Genomic DNA, 19,473 nt, shown 5'->3' with positions numbered 1-19,473 from the left:
ACTTTTGAAAAGTTTTGAGAGTTTAACTACTCTCAGAGCCCAGCCATGAGACAGGCTCGTCCAGTGCTTGCCTGATTAACAAGGCTGTTGCTGCTGGAGGCCCGCTGCCCCACATATCCATCACAGCCTGGTTGATATGGCACCTGGTGAAGATACTTGTCCAGTTTCCTCTTGAAGGCTTCTACACTTGTTCCAGCAGTGTTTCTGATATCTTCTGGCAAGATGTTGAATAGTCTGGGACCCCGGATGTTGATACAGTGTTCCCTTATTGTCCCCTCTGCACCCCTGCTCCTCACTGTGTTTATTTTACACTTCCTCCCATATTTCTCATTCCAGTATGTTGTTATGTGCAGATATTGGACCAGTCCCTCAAGTACTTTCCAGGTGTACATCATCATGTATCTCTCTCTCCTCTACTCCAATGAGTACATGTTCAAGACTTGAAGGTGTTCCCAGTAATTTAGGTGCTTTACTGGCTCAATGCGAGCCGTAAACAATTTCTGTACATATTTGTTCCAGCTCTGATATTTCTTCTGCTTTGAACGGGGATGTCAGCACTGAGCAATATTCTAAATATGGGAGCACTAGCGATCTGAAGAGTGTCACCATCGGCATTATTTTCCTTGTTTTGAAAGTTCTCAATACCCATCCCGTAATCTTCCTAAAAGAAAGGTAAGCTGACATAATTATTCCCAGGTCTTTTATGAGTTCCTTTCATTCTGATAAATTAGACACATGTGCAACACTTGGGTATCTTTATACAGGGAATTCTTCACTTGCCTAACCTTTGGGCATGACCTACTTCCACATTGGACAAATGTGACACCACCTACGACTGCTGCACCTCTCCTGCCTATGGTATGTAAGTTACTTCTTTGCACATATGCTGTATTCTTTTCAAGATTGATGGACTGACCACATTGACTCAAAGCTGAGGGACTGATTACCTCAAACTCCTCCTGTTCTTCAACGTTCTCCTTTGTATGGACTGATGAAGCCACTGTGTGGCTAAACATTTCCTCAAGAAAGATACCCAAGTGTTGCACATGTGTTTAATTTATCAACTTGTCGATTCTCTGAACCATTCATCTACATTCCTTTCATTCTATTTGGTGACCCTCTTGAGTTTTGTATATAGTGTTCCTTATGAGTTCTTCATTCTTTCTATACCTAAGCAGCTGGAACTTATCCCCACTGAACATCATGTTGTTCTCCACTGCCCACTGGAAAACCCTGCTTATGTCTTCCTGTAATTTTTCAGTGTCCTCTACCGTAGTGACTTTCATGCTTATTTTAGTGTCATCTGCAAATGATGATACAAAAGTGTGATGGGTGTTTTGATCTATGTCTGCTATAAGGATAAGAAACAGCAGAGGTGCCAGGACAGTGCCTTGGGGCATTGAGCTTCTGACCTCGCTGATGCTGGATCTTGCTCTGTTTACTACTATTTGTTGTGTTCTATGTTGTAATCTGTTGTAATCTGCAGTCTCATCACTCTTTTAAAGATTTCTATGATGTGAGAAGTTAGGGCTACTGGTCTGTAATTTTTAGCTTGTGCTCTACTACCTCCCTTATGCAAAGAAGCTATGTCTGCACTCTTTAAGGCCTCCGGTATTTCACCTAGATCTAAGCTCTTTCCCCAAAGAATACTGAGGGCTCGTGCTAGTAGTACTTTGCACTTTATAAATAGAGCATTCCATGAATCTGGTCCAGGTGCTGAGGGAGTGGGCATGTTTTCCATTTCTTTTTCGAAATCTATGGGATTTGTACTAATGTCTATTAGTTGGTCTGTGCGGCCTTCTGCTGGAGTGAAAAATATTTCTGCATTTTCTGCCTTGCTGTCATTTAGTGGGTTGTTGAACACCGACTCATACTCTTCTTTTATGATTTCACTCATTTCCTGTTCATCGTCAGTATACAAGTCTCCTCTCAGTAGTGGTCATATTCTACAGGTAGTTCTTAGCTTGGATTTTACATAGGAATAGAAACATTTTGGGTTTCTTGCAATATCCTGTATGGCCATTTGTTCCCTTTGTACTTCTTCTGTGAGCTATGACATCCTAGGTTTTTGCTCTAATTCAATGATCTCTCGGCTAAGCCTATCTTTCCTCTGTTGTAGCATATTTGTGTTTTTTAAGCAATTCAGTAACCCGCTTTCTTCTTTTGTACCATCTCCTACGCTCTCTCTCTCTATATCTGATCTTCTGGGTTTCCTCAATGGTATGTGCTTCATACATACTTTGTATGTTTCTCTATTCAGCTTCTCTAGGCACTGTTGGGGACTTAGGTCGCTCATGTCTGATTCCCAGGGTATGTCTGATAGCTCTTGGTTTATTTTTACCCAGTCAATTCTATGGTTGTTAAAATTAAACTTACTGAACATTCCGTCTCTAACATTAGTGGTGCAGTTCCCAAACCTTGAGTTAATACTCATTTCAACTTCTATGATGTTATGATCAAAATATATTGTTTTTGTAACTGTTGTAAGAACATAAGAATGGAGGAACACTGCAGAAGGCCTACTGGCCCATACAAGGCAGGTCCTTATCAAAGCGACCACTACCCAAAGCTACCCAAGAATTAACTCCAGTATCCAATGACACCAATCAAACCCAGCCCCTCCCACTCATATATTTGTCCCATCTCTTTTTAAAGTTACCCAAGGTCCTAGCCTCTATCACCCTACTGGGAAGATCGTTCCACGCATCCACAACTGTTAGAAAACCAGTACTTACCTATGTCTCTGATTAGCTCCTCATTGTTTGTAAATATCAAATCTGAGGTATTTTAATTTCTAGTGGGACCAATTATCTGTTGGTTTAATGGGTACTTTTCACAAAGCCTCATTAGTTCCCAGGTATGTGCCTGTTGAGCCAGGGTGCTTCCCGGAGATATTTCTGGTATAACATTGCGTTGTGCCATCTTCCATTTTACATGGAGATTAAAATCTCCAAGGAGTAAAATATTTGGTGTGGGATTTTCTAGTCTAGCCAGATAGCTATCTATCTTACTTAACTGATCTGTGAATTCCTCAGCAGTTGCTGATGGTGGTTTGTATACTAGGAAAATTACCAAATTCCTATTTTCAACTTTAATGCCTAGAATTTCTACTAAATCATTCATTGAGTTCAGCACTTCTGTGCAACAGAGTATCTTTTACACAGAGTCCAACTCCTCCCTGTGACCTATTAATTCCATCACATCTATACATGTTATAGTTTTCTATCTTTATCTCTACGTCCAAAACATCCCTTGTGTGTGTTTCTGTAAATGCCCCAAACATGGCATTCGCTTCTGATAGGAGCCCACTGGCATAACTAACTTTGTCGTTTTTATTTGATTTCAGGCCCGGAATATTTGCAAATATGAAGCAGGAATTACCATTTAGGATGTTCTGTTTTGCTTTGTGTAACATTAGTACCACTGGTGATGTACTACCTGGTATGGCCCCTGGTGTATATACCCCTGGTTACTCCAGTACTGGCTTTGCATTTGATTGCTTATTCTGCCCTGATGGGCTGATGCCTGGTTTTGCATGTCCCATTTTGCTGCCTATTTGCTTCCCCTGTACCATTCCCCCCGTTTGACTCTTTCTTTAGTCTGACCGTTTCTCTTTGTGTCTAAAAAAGATTGCTGTTCATTTTCAATTCTCTGCTTTCTCTGTAGTGCTATGTTCCTTTTATATGATGGTCTGGGCAGTTCAGATCATAACATTCTCTGGACTGTGTTGAAGCTTTGCACATCACTGGATGGAAGTACCTGCACTCTTTGTTAAAACAACACTTTCCCTTTTTCAACATGTTGGCACATTTTTTGTTGTGTTTATTCCAGCAAGCTCTGCCATATAGGCACATACCTTTTGCATAGTACCTGCAAATGTTCTGACTGCCTATACTTATTGATTTTGTGTATTTCCCAAGTTCTGCCACCTGATATGAATTATCTTGTTCCCTTTCATCCAGACATATTTCTTCCCTTTTTTCATTTTTGTTTGTTCCTCTTCCTCCCTTTCCCTTTTCTCTATGTCATGTACCTGATTTGTTCTTTCCCGACTTGCTCTGAATTACGTTTTCCACTCTTATTTCTACTCCTAGTTTTTTACCTTCATTTATGATTTTCTCCTTTTCTTGTTCCTTGCCCTTTGTTTTCCACTCTTTGTATATATCTGGCAAACTCCTTAGGAACTTTCTTACACTTTCTAAGTTTTCATTTTTCAGTACTTCTATGCCCAACCAGCTTTCCTTTTCACTGGGGTGAATCCAGAATCGACTTTCTTGTTTTAGGTCATTTCTTATGGTGGCATGAAGCTTTGTACATGATATATGTGATGCTTTACCATATATTTCACAATCAATGCTCCTAATATTTCTCCCCAATTTTTTTTTCGAATATACAACACACCTTATTTCTGGCCATGTTCACTCTTGGGCAGGTGTATGTGGGACGTCGTCGTAAGCTTCTCTCTTTTATGTGCGGGTTATTTGTGTATGTGGAGGGTAGTGGTTTGTTATGAGTGGGTGGTGGGTTGTTATGGGTGGGTGGTGGGTTGTTATGGGTCGCTGGAAGGTGGGTGGGCTGGGAGGTGGGGGGGGGGGGGGGGGGCTAGGTGGTGGGGATCCGTGGAGAGAGGGTAGGGGTGCGAGGAGATGGGCTACACACCCTTCCTAAAGCTTCCTTGTTCATCTGCTACCCTACTCTCCATCTTACTCCTAAATCTTTCAATAATAACTACCATACACTTTACCAGGTATAAATAACAAAAAGGCACAATACCGTGACTGGAACTATACACAAATAACCCGCACATAAAAGAGAGAAGCTTACGACGACGTTTCGGTCCGACTTGGACCATTGACAAAGTCACACTAACCAGAGGTGGAGCAGGACGGCTATATATAGGCAGGAAGAGGTAGTGGTAGTAGTAGTACAAGAATTGTATATAATACCGACAAGATGAAATTAAGAGATGGGCTAGGAAGCGAGGTGGTGGGATAGGAAGCGAGGTGGTGGGCTAGGAGGTGAGGTGGTGGGTTGGGAGGTGGGATTGTGGGCTGGGTAGCGGGGATCCATGGAAGGAGGGTGGGGGTGCGAGGAGGGGGCTGGGACGTGGGGATCCGTGGAACAAGAGTAGGGGTGCGTGTGGCGCTTGCGCAATTTGTTCCCATATAATTACACCATATATTGTACACTGTCACTTGGGATTAATTAAGATTACTCTTATCCACAATTTCAGTTCAGTATATCACTGCCCATTCACATTCTTATCCCTCGTTATTTCACTTTTATGATAGTTCAATATACATCTGATTGTTTAGCCCACTTCTGGTGGGCTAAACAATCAGATGGTGTTCAACCCATGTATATATTCCATACATTATACACCTACCATCCGACTTATGACCGAGTTCGGTTCCGAGAAACCGGTCGTAAGTCGAAATGGTCGTAAGTCGAACTTTACTACTGAATATCAACAAAACATTTTTGTAATGACTTTATTTTATTGTTTTATTTTGGTATTTCATGTTTTACTTTACTCTTTATGTTGTTAGTACTGTATTTTATATGTAAGGTTTAGGATAAACACTGTGTATAACACTAATAGTTGTTTATTTCCCAGAAATTTGGCATAAAAAATACAGTCGTAAGTCGGATGTATTGGGAATTCGTCCTCGTAAAAACTCTTCACTGTTTTCAATAACCTACCTCCTATTCCATACATTTGCAACATCTGCCACATTGCCCCCTTATCCACCCTGTCATACACCTTTTCCAAATCCATAAATGCAACAAAAACCTCTTTACCCTTATTTAATACTGTTCACCGACATATTTCACTGTAAACACTTGGTCTACACACCCTTCCTAAAGCTTCCTTGTTCATCTGCTACCCTACTCTCCATCTTACTCCTAAATCTTTCAATAATAACTACCATACACTTTACCAGGTATAAATAACAAAAAAGGCACAATACCGTGACTGGAACTATACACAAATAACCCGCACATAAAAGAGAGAAGCTTACGACGACGTTTCGGTCCGACTTGGACCATTGACAAAGTCACACTAACCAGAGGTGGAGCAGGACGGCTATATATAGGCAGGAAGAGGTAGTGGTAGTAGTAGTAGTAGTACAAGAATTGTATATAATACCGACAAGATGAAATTAAGACACATGCACAACACCCGGGCATCCCCAACGTAGACGTTTCGCCATCCAGCCAGCCACTGGATGGCGAAACGTCCACAACAAAGACAACCAGACGCCGCACATGTGTTACTAATCTGTCTTCTGTCTCACTCTCTCAATATGAGCTTGAACTTCTTGGTTTTGGCCTTTCCTTTGCCACTTCGCCTACTCCTCGCGCTGGTATTTCCCTGATTAGCTCTTTTGATTCCTTTCGTCAATCTCGCTTCCGTAATCTTCCTGACTTGTCCACTTTTCGTGATGCTCTCCTTCCTGCTCTTGTTAGTCTGTTTTCTAAGAATCACCACCTTCCACGCCATTACCAACTTGCCCTTTCTTCTCTTAAATCCAACACAAACATTGTCATACTATCTTCTGACAAAGGTAATTCGGTAGTCATCCTTGATCGCGAGGATTACCTCCGTAAAGTTGATGTCTTGCTCTCTGACTCACGCACCTACACTCCTCTCGTTTCCAACCCTCTTGATCGCATCAAGAGAACTTTCAACAAAAAACTAAGGACTCTCTCCGACCTCTGTCCTCCTGACTTTGACCTTGTTCAACGGTTTCGTGTCATCTGTCCCTCTCTTCCCTATTTCTATGGCCCTCCCAAAACTCATAAACCTGATATTCCTCTTCGTCCTATCATATCCTCTAGAGGTTCTGTCTCTTATTCTCTTGCTTCTTGGCTGGCCAAATCTCTCACTCCCTTTTTTGGTACTTTTTCTCCTGCCCACCTCCGTCACTCTCAAGACTTCATTGAACGGGTTCGCTCTCTCCCAACCTGTAAGATGCTTAGTCTTGATGTTGAGTCCCTCTTCACCAATGTCCCTCTTGATGATGTCCTTGATTTCCTTAGAGAGAAGGCCCATGAAGGGTTTCTTCATCTCCCTATCCCCACTGATGTCTTTCTTGATCTGATCCGCCTCTGTGTGGACTCTAACTCCTTTTCCTTCCAAGGGAAATATTATTCTCAAACCTTCGATGTCGCTATGGGCTCTCCTCTCTCTCCTGTCCTTGCTAATCTTTACATGGAATACTTCGAGACTGTTCTTCTTCCTACCCTCGATGTGCAACCTTCACTCTGGCTCCGCTATGTGGATGACATCTTTGCTCTGTGGCCTCATGACTCCAGTCTCTTCCAACCTTTTCTTGAAGCTCTTAATAATCTTGCCCCTTCCATTAAGTTTAAAGCTGAATGGGAATCTAATTCCTTGCTTCCTTTCCTTGATGTCCATGTCCACCGCTCAGATACAGGTTTTTCCTTTTCCGTTTACCGTAAACCTATGCACAGTGGCATGTACATTCACTACTTTTCCTATCATGCTTCCCCTGTCAGGAAAAGTGTTCTTATCTCCCTCTTTCTCCGTGCCCTCCGCATCTGTGATCCTCAGTTCCTTCCAGCAGAAATTTCCACTCTTCATAATTCGTTCTCCCGTCTTGGCTACCCTTCCCATTTCATAGACTCTGCCCTCTCACGTGCTAAACGCAATTTCTTCTCTCCCAAACTCTCTACTCATGAGAACTCTTCTATCCTCTGCCTTCCCTACATTTCCGGTCTTTCTAATCTCAACAATTCTCTCCGTCCCTTAGACATCAAGCTTACCTTCCGCCAGACTAACACTCTTCGCACTAATCTCGTTCATACCTCTCCTCCCTCTACAGATGTTCCTGGTGTCTACTCTATTTCTTGCTCCTCCTGTCCTCTTCAATACTTCGGAGAAACTGGTCGATCTCTTTCTGACAGACTTAGGGAGCACAAAAACAGTGCTCTTTTCTGTCACATCAGAGATCATAGCCATCCTATTGACTGGTCTTCTGCTAAAACTGTCTTCCCTACTTCCAACTCGAACAGTCGCCGTCTAGTTGAATCCTCTCTTAAGACACAACTTTCCTTGTATGAACCTTAGCCCAGGCTTCGCCTCTGTAGATGCCTTCCTCTCCCACTACATTGTAAAATGCTCCAAACTTCAGAACACCCGTGACTTAACCTGAATCCTCATTTTTTTTCTTTTTCTTCTTCTTCCTCTTCCCCTTTCCTCTTTCCTTTTCTCCTCTGGGTTGTTTTTCTCTCTCCTGTCTCGTGTTTCTGTTCCTTCTTCATTTATTTCACCACTTCCCCTTTCACGCACCTCTGTGCGCTTGCTCTCCCTCTGTGGGCATCTAGCTCTCTTGCAGTGCTCCCCTTCCTTTGTATTTGACTGGCTCGTCTTCCTTATTTCCCACTTCTACCACTACCATTACTACTACCTCTTCTTCTACTACTACTACTACAACTACTGATGAAATTAAGACACATGTGCGGCATCTGATAGTCTTTGTTGTGGACGTTTCGCCATCCAGTGGCTGGCTGGATGGCGAAACGTCTACGTTGGGGATGCCTGGGTGTTGTGCATGTGTCTTAATTTCATCTTGTCGGTATTATATACAATTCTTGTACTACTACTACTACTACTACTACCACTACCTCTTCCTGCCTATATATAGCCGTCCTGCTCCACCTCTGGTTAGTGTGACTTTGTCAATGGTCCAAGTCGGACCGAAACGTCGTCGTAAGCTTCTCTATTTTATGTGCGGGTTATTTGTTTACCAGGTATACTCAACAGACTTATTAACCTATAATTCTTACTGTCTCTTTTGTCCCCTTTGCTTTTATACAAAGGAACTATGCATGCTCTCTGCCAATTCCTAGGTACCTTACCCTCTTCCATACATTTATTAAATAATAGCACCAACCACTCCAAAACTATATCCCCCCTGCTTTTAACATTTCTATCTTTATCCCATCATATGCTAACTTTTTTCTCTCATTATTATTATTATTATTAATATTGTTATAATAGAGTTTAAAGTCTATCTACTAAATGAGGATCATTAAGACTGGTTAGTTGGTTATTTTATTTTATTAACACAATGGCTGATTCCCACCAAGGCAGGGTGGCCCGAAAAAGAAAAACTTTCACCATCATTCACTCATCACTGTCTTGCCAGAAGGGTGCTTTACACTACAGTTTTTAAACTGCAACATTAACACCCCTCCTTCAGAGTGCAGGCACTGTACTTCCCATCTCCAGGACTCAAGTCCGGCCTGCTGGTTTCCCTGAACCCCTTCATAAATGTTACTTTGCTCACACTCCAACAGTACGTCAAGTATTAAAAACCATTTGTCTCCATTCACTCCTATCAAACACGCTCACGCATGCCTGCTGGAAGTCCAAGCCCCTCGCACACAAAACCTCCTTTACCCCCTCCCTCCAATCTTTCCTAGGCCGACCCCTACCCCGCCTTCCTTCCACTACAGACTGATACACTCTTGAAGTCACTCTGTTTCGCTCCATTCTCTGTACACATCCAAACCACCTCAACAACCCTTCCTCAGCCCTCTGGACAACAGTTTTGGTAATCCCGCACCTCCTCCTAACTTCCAAACTACGAATTCTCTGCATTATATTCACACCACACATTGCCCTCAGACATGACATCTCCACTGCCTCAAGCCTTCTCCTCGCTGCAACATTCATCACCCATGCTTCACACCCATATAAGAGCGTTGGTAAAACTATACTCTCATACATTCCCCTCTTTGCCTCCAAGGACAAAGTTCTTTGTCTCCACAGACTCCTAAGTGCACCACTCACCCTTTTCCCCTCATCAATTCTATGATTCACCTCATCTTTCATAGACCCATCCGCTGACACGTCCACTCCCAAATATCTGAATACCTCCATACTCTCTCCCTCCAATCTGATACCCAATCTTTCATCACCTAAGGTCGCTCCTGTCTGTCTCCTCTGCAACATTCATTGTATATAAAACTATATCATAATTCCCCTCTTTTACTCTTTCCTGCACCACTATTCATTCTTTTACCTCATCTTTCATAGACCCATCCGCTGACACGTCTTTCTGAATACCTCCATACTCTCTCCCTCCAATCTGATACCCAATCTTTCATCACCTAATCTTTTTGTTATCATCATAATCTTACTCTTTCCTGTATTCACTTTTAATTTTCTTCTTTTGCACACCCTACCAAATTCATCCATCAATCTCTGCAACTTCTCTTTTGTCCCCTTTGCCTTTATACAAAGGAACTATGCATGCTCTCTGCCAATCCCTAGGTACCTTAGGTTGGTTAATGAGGTTTAAAGTCTATCTACTACACAAGGGTCATTAAGGCTGGATGGTTGGTTAATTTGGATTAAAGTCTCTCTCACTCCACCATGTTATAGCAGTGTGCAGATTTTGGACAAGGCCCTCAAGCACCTTCCAGGTATATGTTACCATTTATCACTCACTCCACCGCTCCAATGAGTACATATTTAAGATTGTTTTATTTTTTTTTTTCAACACATCAGCCATTTCCCACAAAGGTAGGGTGGCCCGAAAAGGAAAAACTTTCACCATCATTCACTCCATCACTGTCTTGCCAAAGGCGCACTTACACTACAGTTATAAAACTGCAACATTAACACCCCTCCTTCAGAGTGCAGGCACTGTACTTCCCACCTCCAGGATAGAAGTCCAGCCTGCCAGTTTCTCTGAATCCTTCCATAAATATTACCCTGTTCATACTCCAACAGCACTTCAAATCCTAAAAACCATTTGTCTCCATTCGCACCTACCTAACACACTCGCGCATGCTTGCTGGAAGTCCAAGCCCCTCGCACACAAAACCTCCTTTACCCCCTCCCTCCAACCTTTCCTAGGCCGACCTCTGCCCCGCCTTCCCTCCACTCCAGATTTGTACACTTTCAAAGTCATTCTATTTTGTTCCAGTCTCTCTGCATGTCTGAAACACCTCAACAATTTCTCCTCAGCCCTCTGGATAATAGTTTTGGCAATCCTGCACCTCCTCCTAATTTCCAAACTACGAATTTTCTGCATTATATTCACACCACACAATGTGGTGTGAATATAATGCAGAGAATTTGTAGATATTTAAGATATTAGCAGTATAATTTAAATACTTTACTATCTCTACTTGTGTCGTAAATGATCTCTGTATTCGTTCCAGCTCTGATATTTCTCCTGCTTTAAATGGGGCTGTCAGTGCTGAGCAATATTTTAAATGAGGGAACACTAGTAATTTGAAGACTGTCATCATGGGCATTATTTCCTTGGTTTTGAAAGTTCTCAATATCCACCCCGTCATCCTTCTGGCTGTCATGATCTTTGTCTTATTATGTTCTTTAAAAGAAAGGTCAGCTGATATAATTATTCCCAAGACTTTTACGTGTTCCTTTCGTTCTATCTGGTGACCCTCTTGAGTTTTGTATATAGTGTTCCTTTTGAGTTCTTCATTCTTTCCATACCTAAGCAGTTGGAACTTATCACCATCAAACGTCATGTTGTTCTCCACTGCCCATTGGAAAACCCTGCCTATGTCTTCCTGTAATTTTTCAGTGTTTTCTACTGTAGTGACTTTCATGCTTATTTTAGTGTCATCTACAAATGACAAACCATACCACAGGTGGGGTTAGAACCCGCGATCAGAGAGTCTCAAAACTCCAGACTGACGCGTTAGCCACTGGGCCAACTAGCTTCAATAAGATTCATCCACCTAAGTATATACCTAGTTGGATGAATCTTATTTGAAGTTTGTTGGTCCAGTAGCTAATGCGACAGTCCGGAGTTTTGAGACTCTCTGATTGTGGGTTGTAACCCCACATGTGGTATGGTTTGTTTGCAATCGTGTCATTACAATTTCGTGAGTCATACAAATGATGATATAAAACTGTGATGGGTGTTTTTATCTATGTTATGAGGATGAGAAATAACAGAGGTACAAGAACAGTACCTTGGGAAACTGGGCTGATCCTGGACTTTGCTCTGTTAACTACTACTTTTTGTGTTGTGTGTCAGGAACCTGAAAATCCATCTTCCTATCTTCCCAGTTAGGCTCATGGTCCTCATTTGTGGGTAATCACCCCATGACTGTGCTTCCCACCTCCAGGACTCAAGTTCAGCCAACATTTACAGCTTACTAATATCAACACAGACTTACCGGTTCCTTCCCTCCTTCACCTCTGTCACTGCTGACACTGTCCTGACGTTCGCTGACACTGGCACTACGTTGTCTCACTGCCAGCTTCTGATTGAGTTCTTCTATTTCTCGTTTGAACTGAAGACATTGAAATATTTCAAAGTTAGGCATACCTTCTCATAATAATAATATTATTATTATAATAACAATAATAATAATCAGCAGATGTTTCAAGTGTATGGAACAGGTGAAAGCAGTTAAGAGGTTTTATGAGGATAGTGAGGCTTAGGTTAGAGTATGTAGGAGAGAGGGAGATTATATCCCAGTGAAAGCAGGCCTAAGGCAATGACATGTGATGTCACCATGGTTGTTGAACAAGAAGTGACAGTACTGGAGAGAGTTGATGATTGAAAGATGAAGAATATAATGCAAAGTGACAGTTCATGAGTAAGACACATGAAACAGTTAGGTGTCTTTATTCTGACACATTTCACTGACAAGTCTGGCCCATGGCCAGGCTCTGAGAGTAGTGAAGCTCTCGAAACTCTTCAAAGGTATATACACTGTAGACCTTCAGTCAAGCACAGAGGCAGCAGAAGCAGTAGTGATGCATAGACTATGTAATCAGTCCATCACCTTAGAAGACGTAGTTTTGAGGTGGTCAGTTCCTCAGCCTGGAGAAGAGTTTTGTTCCATAGTCTGGAACACTGTGAAGCTGAAGCAACAGTATGGAGACTTATATAATGTCAAATGTGAGACACAATCTTAACAATAGGAATGAATATGATAATGGCACTGTATACCAATAGCATAGTCACTGTCAGACACTGCAACACAATGGTATCTTGACAGAGAGAATATCTTGGATAACTTTTTTGCTTGACCACTAGTTACAAGTGAGAAGGAATGGATCTGAGATGGATCTGCCCTCTCAGTGATTACACTGTTAATTCTACTTGTTGGCTCTGTCTCTCTTGTTAAGATTATCTACACCTCACCTTTGACAGTATATAAGTCTCCACACTGTTGCTTCAGATTCAAAATGTTCCAGACTATGAAACAAAACTCTTCTCCAGGCTGAGGGACTGACCACCTCAAAACTACGTCTTCAGAGTGATGGACTGATAACATCGTCTTTATATCTCTACTGCTTCTGCTGCATCCTCTGTACTCAACTGAAGAAGCCTACTATGTAGGAGAAACATTTTGGAATAAAAATACCTAACTGTTGCACATGAGTCTTACTTATCAAGTTGTCAGTCTTGTATGCCATTATCATAATCACAAGATGACAGTGTTGGATAAAGTTGATGATTGAAAGTTGAAGAATATAACACGAAGAGACAGTTGTCACAGTTGATGTTAGCTGATGACACAGTTGTGGCAGACTCTGAAGACAAGTCAACAAGGTTGATGGAGTAATGTGAGAAGAACCATAAGGAAGTTGACAGTGAGCACTGGAAAGAATAGGGTGATGAGAAGAATTAAAGATGAAGATAATGAAAGACTTGATAACAGACCTGAGGAAGGAAGTATGAATATAGTAAATCTTCTTCTTTCAACAAACCGGCCGTATCCCACCAAGGCAGGGTGGCCCAAAAAGGAAAACAAAAGTTTCTCTTTTTAAATTGAGTAACTTATACAGGAGAAGAGATTACTAGCCCCTTGCTCCCGGCATTTTAGTCGCCTCTTACAACACGCATGGCTTACGGAGGAAGAATTCTGTTCCACTTCCCCATGGAGATAAGAGGAAATAAACAAGAACAAGAACTAGAAAGAAAATAGCAGAAAACCCAGAGGGTTGTGTGTATATATGCTTGTACATGTGTAGTGTGACCTCAGTGTAAGCAGAAGTAGCAAGATGTACCTGAAATCTTGCATGTTTATGAGACAGAAAAAAGGACACCAGCAATCCTACCATCATGTAAAACAATTACAGGCTTTCGTTTTACACTCATTTGGCAGGACGGTAGTACCTCCCTGGGCAGTTGCTGTCTACCAACCTACTACCTACAATATAGTAAATGTGTCGAGATATTTGTGGGTGAATGTTTCTATGACAGATGAGGTCAACCATAGAATTGATGATGGGTAGAATGATGGATGGTGGACTGAGACATCTGTGGACATCAAGAACTTAATTTATGGAGGCAAACAAAGTGCAATACATGAGAGTATAATGGTACCAACACTTATGTGAGTGTGGAGGTTTATGAGAGAACTGACTGTATATAGACAGATTAAAACCTAACAAATTGCCAAGTCTTGATGAAGTGTTCTCAGGGGTATTCCGGCCTTATGAACTTACTTTTTTCAGTGAGGTATTTGAGGAGGTAGATGGTTGTAATGAATATGATATTGTGTACATGAACATCAGTAAGACTTCTGAGAGAGTTGTACATCAAAGGTTGTTGAGGAAAGTTGAGGCACACAGAATAAGAGAAATTTTTTCCTGGATAGAGGAGTGGTTGACAGACAGACAACATTAAGTTTGCATAACCAGGGAGAAATCAGAGTGGGGAAGCATCACGAGCAGTGTTCCACAGGGGTCAGTGTTGGGCCCTTTGCTGTTCACAATCTACATAAACGACATATTGAAGAATTGAGACACTTATACAACATATGGGAAACTTTACTGAAGAAATGTTTTGCCACACAGTGGCTTCATCAGATCAATACAAAGCAGAAATGGGTAGGGAGAGGAAGAGTTTCAAGTAATCAGTCCCTCAGCTTGGAATCGATGTGTTCAGTCCATCACTTCCTAGAAGCTGAGGGATTGATTACCTCAAACTCCTCCTCTCCTTACCCATTTCTAATTTGAATTGGACTGATGAAGCCACTGTGTGGTGAAACGTTTTTTCAATAAAGATTCCCCTATGTTGCATAAGTGTCTCAATTCTTCAACTTGTCAGTTTTCAAAACCATTCATCACACGCATAAACAACATAGATGAGGGAATAAACAGCAACATAAGTTAGTTTGCTGGTGACACCAAAATAGGCCGTCAAATTAATTCTGACGAGGACACTAGAGAACTACAGGAAGATCTGAATAAACTGATGCAGTGGTCAAAGAAGTAACAGATGCAGTTTAATATTGACAAATACAAAGTTTTAAGCACTGCAAAAGGAAAATAACCATGACACTCGTAAACTAAATAATGTGGATCTTAAATCACTATGATTGTGAACAAGATTTAGGTCTGGTTAACAATACTCTAAAACCAAGACAACAGTGTGTAAGTGTTCACAATAAAGGGAATAGAACTCTTGGTTTCATATTAAAAAGTATAAATAACAGGAGTCCTCAGGTAATTCCCCAACTCTATATGCTGTTGGTTAGGCCTCATTAAGATTATGCTGCATAATTCTGGTCAACATAATACAGAATGGATATGATTGCACTGAAAAACATAGAGAGAGGGATGACAAAGTTGATCCCTTGTATCAGAAATCTTTCCTATGAGGATTGACTAAGGGCCCTGAATCTGCACTCTCCAGAAAGGCATAGAATTGGGGGGTAAATGACTGAATGTATAAATGGAAGAGAGTAATAAATAAAAGGACATAAATAGTAACCCCTTCTCCTGTATACAATTACTAAAAAAGAGAAGAAGAAAAACTTTATAAAACTGGGTTGCTTAAATGTGCGTGGATGTAGTGCGGATGACAAGAAACAGATGATTGCTGATGTTATGAATGAAAAGAAGTTGGATGTCCTGGCCCTAAGCGAAACAAAGCTGAAGGGGGTAGGAGAGTTTCAGTGGGGGGAAATAAATGGGATTAAATCTGGAGTATCTGAGAGAGTTAGAGCAAAGGAAGGGGTAGCAGTAATGTTAAATGATCAGTTATGGAAGGAGAAAAGAGAATATGAATGTGTAAATTCAAGAATTATGTGGATTAAAGTAAAGGTTGGATGCGAGAAGTGGGTCATAATAAGCGTATATGCACCTGGAGAAGAGAGGAATGCAGAGGAGAGAGAGAGATTTTGGGAGATGTTAAGTGAATGTATAGGAGCCTTTGAACCAAGTGAGAGAGTAATTGTGGTAGGGGACTTGAATGCTAAAGTAGGAGAAACTTTTAGAGAGGGTGTGGTAGGTAAGTTTGGGGTGCCAGGTGTAAATGATAATGGGAGCCCTTTGATTGAACTTTGTATAGAAAGGGGTTTAGTTATAGGTAATACATATTTTAAGAAAAAGAGGATAAATAAGTATACACGATATGATGTAGGGCGAAATGACAGTAGTTTGTTGGATTATGTATTGGTAGATAAAAGACTGTTGAGTAGACTTCAGGATGTACATGTTTATAGAGGGGCCACAGATATATCAGATCACTTTCTAGTTGTAGCTACACTGAGAGTAAAAGGTAGATGGGATACAAGGAGAATAGAAGCATCAGGGAAGAGAGAGGTGAAGGTTTATAAACTAAAAGAGGAGGCAGTTAGGGTAAGATATAAACAGCTATTGGAGGATAGATGGGCTAATGAGAGCATAGGCAATGGGGTCGAAGAGGTATGGGGTAGGTTTAAAAATGTAGTGTTAGAGTGTTCAGCAGAAGTTTGTGGTTACAGGAAAGTGGGTGCAGGAGGGAAGAGGAGCGATTGGTGGAATGATGATGTAAAGAGAGTAGTAAGGGAGAAAAAGTTAGCATATGAGAAGTTTTTACAAAGTAGAAGTGATGCAAGGAGGGAAGAGTATATGGAGAAAAAGAGAGAAGTTAAGAGAGTGGTGAAGCAATGTAAAAAGAGAGCAAATGAGAGAGTGGGTGAGATGTTATCAACAAATTTTGTTGAAAATAAGAAAAAGTTTTGGAGTGAGATTAACAAGTTAAGAAAGCCTAGAGAACAAATGGATTTGTCAGTTAAAAATAGGAGAGGAGAGTTATTAAATGGAGAGTTAGAGGTATTGGGAAGATGGAAGGAATATTTTGAGGAATTGTTAAATGTTGATGAAGATAGGGAAGCTGTGATTTCGTGTATAGGGCAAGGAGGAATAACATCTTGTAGGAGTGAGGAAGAGCCAGTTGTGAGTGTGGGGGAAGTTCGTGAGGCAGTAGGTAAAATGAAAGGGGGTAAGGCAGCCGGGATTGATGGGATAAAGATAGAAATGTTAAAAGCAGGTGGGGATATAGTTTTGGAGTGGTTGGTGCAATTATTTAATAAATGTATGGAAGAGGGTAAGGTACCTAGGGATTGGCAGAGAGCATGCATAGTTCCTTTGTATAAAGGCAAAGGGGATAAAAGAGAGTGCAAAAATTATAGGGGGATAAGTCTGTTGAGTGTACCTGGTAAAGTGTATGGTAGAGTTATAATTGAAAGAATTAAGAGTAAGACGGAGAATAGGATAGCAGATGAACAAGGAGGCTTTAGGAAAGGTAGGGGGTGTGTGGACCAGGTGTTTACAGTGAAACATATAAGTGAACAGTATTTAGATAAGGCTAAAGAGGTCTTTGTGGCATTTATGGATTTGGAGAAGGCGTATGACAGGGTGGATAGGGGCGCAATGTGGCAGATGTTGCAAGTGTATGGTGTAGGAGGTAGGTTACTGAAAGCAGTGAAGAGTTTTTACGAGGATAGTAAGGCTCAAGTTAGAGTATGTAGGAAAGAGGGAAATTTTTTCCCAGTAAAAGTAGGCCTTAGACAAGGATGTGTGATGTCACCGTGGTTGTTTAATATATTTATAGATGGGGTTGTAAGAGAAGTAAATGCGAGGGTCTTGGCAAGAGGCGTGGAGTTAAAAGATAAAGAATCACACACAAAGTGGGAGTTGTCACAGCTGCTCTTTGCTGATGACACTGTGCTCTTGGGAGATTCTGAAGAGAAGTTGCAGAGATTGGTGGATGAATTTGGTAGGGTGTGCAAAAGAAGAAAATTAAAGGTGAATACAGGAAAGAGTAAGGTTATGAGGATAACAAAAAGATTAGGTGATGAAAGATTGAATATCAGATTGGAGGGAGAGAGTATGGAGGAGGTGAACGTATTCAGATATTTGGGAGTGGACGTGTCAGCGGATGGGTCTATGAAAGATGAGGTGAATCATAGAATTGATGAGGGAAAAAGAGTGAGTGGTGCACTTAGGAGTCTGTGGAGACAAAGAACTTTGTCCTTGGAGGCAAAGAGGGGAATGTATGAGAGTATAGTTTTACCAACGCTCTTATATGGGTGTGAAGCGTGGGTGATGAATGTTGCAGCGAGGAGAAGGCTGGAGGCAGTGGAGATGTCATGTCTGAGGGCAATGTGTGGTGTGAATATAATGCAGAGAATTCGTAGTTTGGAAGTTAGGAGGAGGTGCGGGATTACCAAAACTGTTGTCCAGAGGGCTGAGGAAGGGTTGTTGAGGTGGTTCGGACATGTAGAGAGAATGGAGCGAAACAGAATGACTTCAAGAGTGTATCAGTCTGTAGTGGAAGGAAGGCGGGGTAGGGGTCGGCCTAGGAAGGGTTGGAGGGAGGGGGTAAAGGAGGTTTTGTGTGCGAGGGGCTTGGACTTCCAGCAGGCATGCGTGAGCGTGTTTGATAGGAGTGAATGGAGACAAATGGTTTTTAATACTTGACGTGCTGTTGGAGTGTGAGCAAAGTAACATTTATGAAGGGATTCAGGGAAACCGGCAGGCCGGACTTGAGTCCTGGAGATGGGAAGTACAGTGCCTGCACTCTGAAGGAGGGGTGTTAATGTTGCAGTTTAAAAACTGTAGTGTAAAGCACCCTTCTGGCAAGACAGTGATGGAGTGAATGATGGTGAAAGTTTTTCTTTTTCGGGCCACCCTGCCTTGGTGGGAATCGGCCGGTGTGATAATAATAAAAAAAAAAAAATAAATAACTTGCTAAAAATGTCTAATGAAGACAGAACTCCCTGCATTGGTTTCAAGTTGGAAAAATCTAGATTTAGATAGGATATAGGAAAGCACTGGTTTGGTAATGGAGTTGTGGATGAGTGGAACAAACTACTGAGTAGCATTATGGAAGCTAAAACCTTGTATAGTTTTAAAAATAGGTTAGATAAATACACGAGTGGTAAGTTACTAAATGCTGTTAAGAGTTTTTATGAGGATAGTGAGGCTCAGGTTAGGGTGTGTAGAAGAGAGGGAGACTACTTCCCGGTAAAAGTAGGTCTTAGACAGGGATGTGTAATGTCACCATGGTTGTTTAATATATTTATAGATGGGGTTGTAAAAGAAGTAAATGCTAGGGTGTTCGGGAGAGGGGTGGGATTAAATTATGGGGAATCAAATTCAAAATGGGAATTGACACAGTTACTTTTTGCTGATGATACTGTGCTTATGGAAGATTCTAAAGAAAAATT

General features: G+C 41.4%; 1 protein-coding gene across 1 annotated transcript in view; it reads right to left on the bottom strand.

The window, feature by feature from the left end:
• Bre1 (E3 ubiquitin-protein ligase Bre1) overlaps positions 1-19,473 on the bottom strand; it is a gene marked incomplete at its 3' end in the record, with an annotated part of 80,881 nt that overhangs the window by 32,991 nt on the left and 28,417 nt on the right. The window contains 1 exon segment of the mRNA XM_070099445.1: positions 12,193-12,309. Coding sequence (XP_069955546.1) covers positions 12,193-12,309 — 117 coding nt within the window.

This window comes from Cherax quadricarinatus, chromosome 67 (assembly GCF_038502225.1).
Source record: "Cherax quadricarinatus isolate ZL_2023a chromosome 67, ASM3850222v1, whole genome shotgun sequence".
NCBI lineage: Eukaryota > Metazoa > Arthropoda > Malacostraca > Decapoda > Parastacidae > Cherax > Cherax quadricarinatus.
Note: the sequence above shows the minus strand (reverse complement) of the source record. Positions and strands in the feature narration are given on the sequence as shown.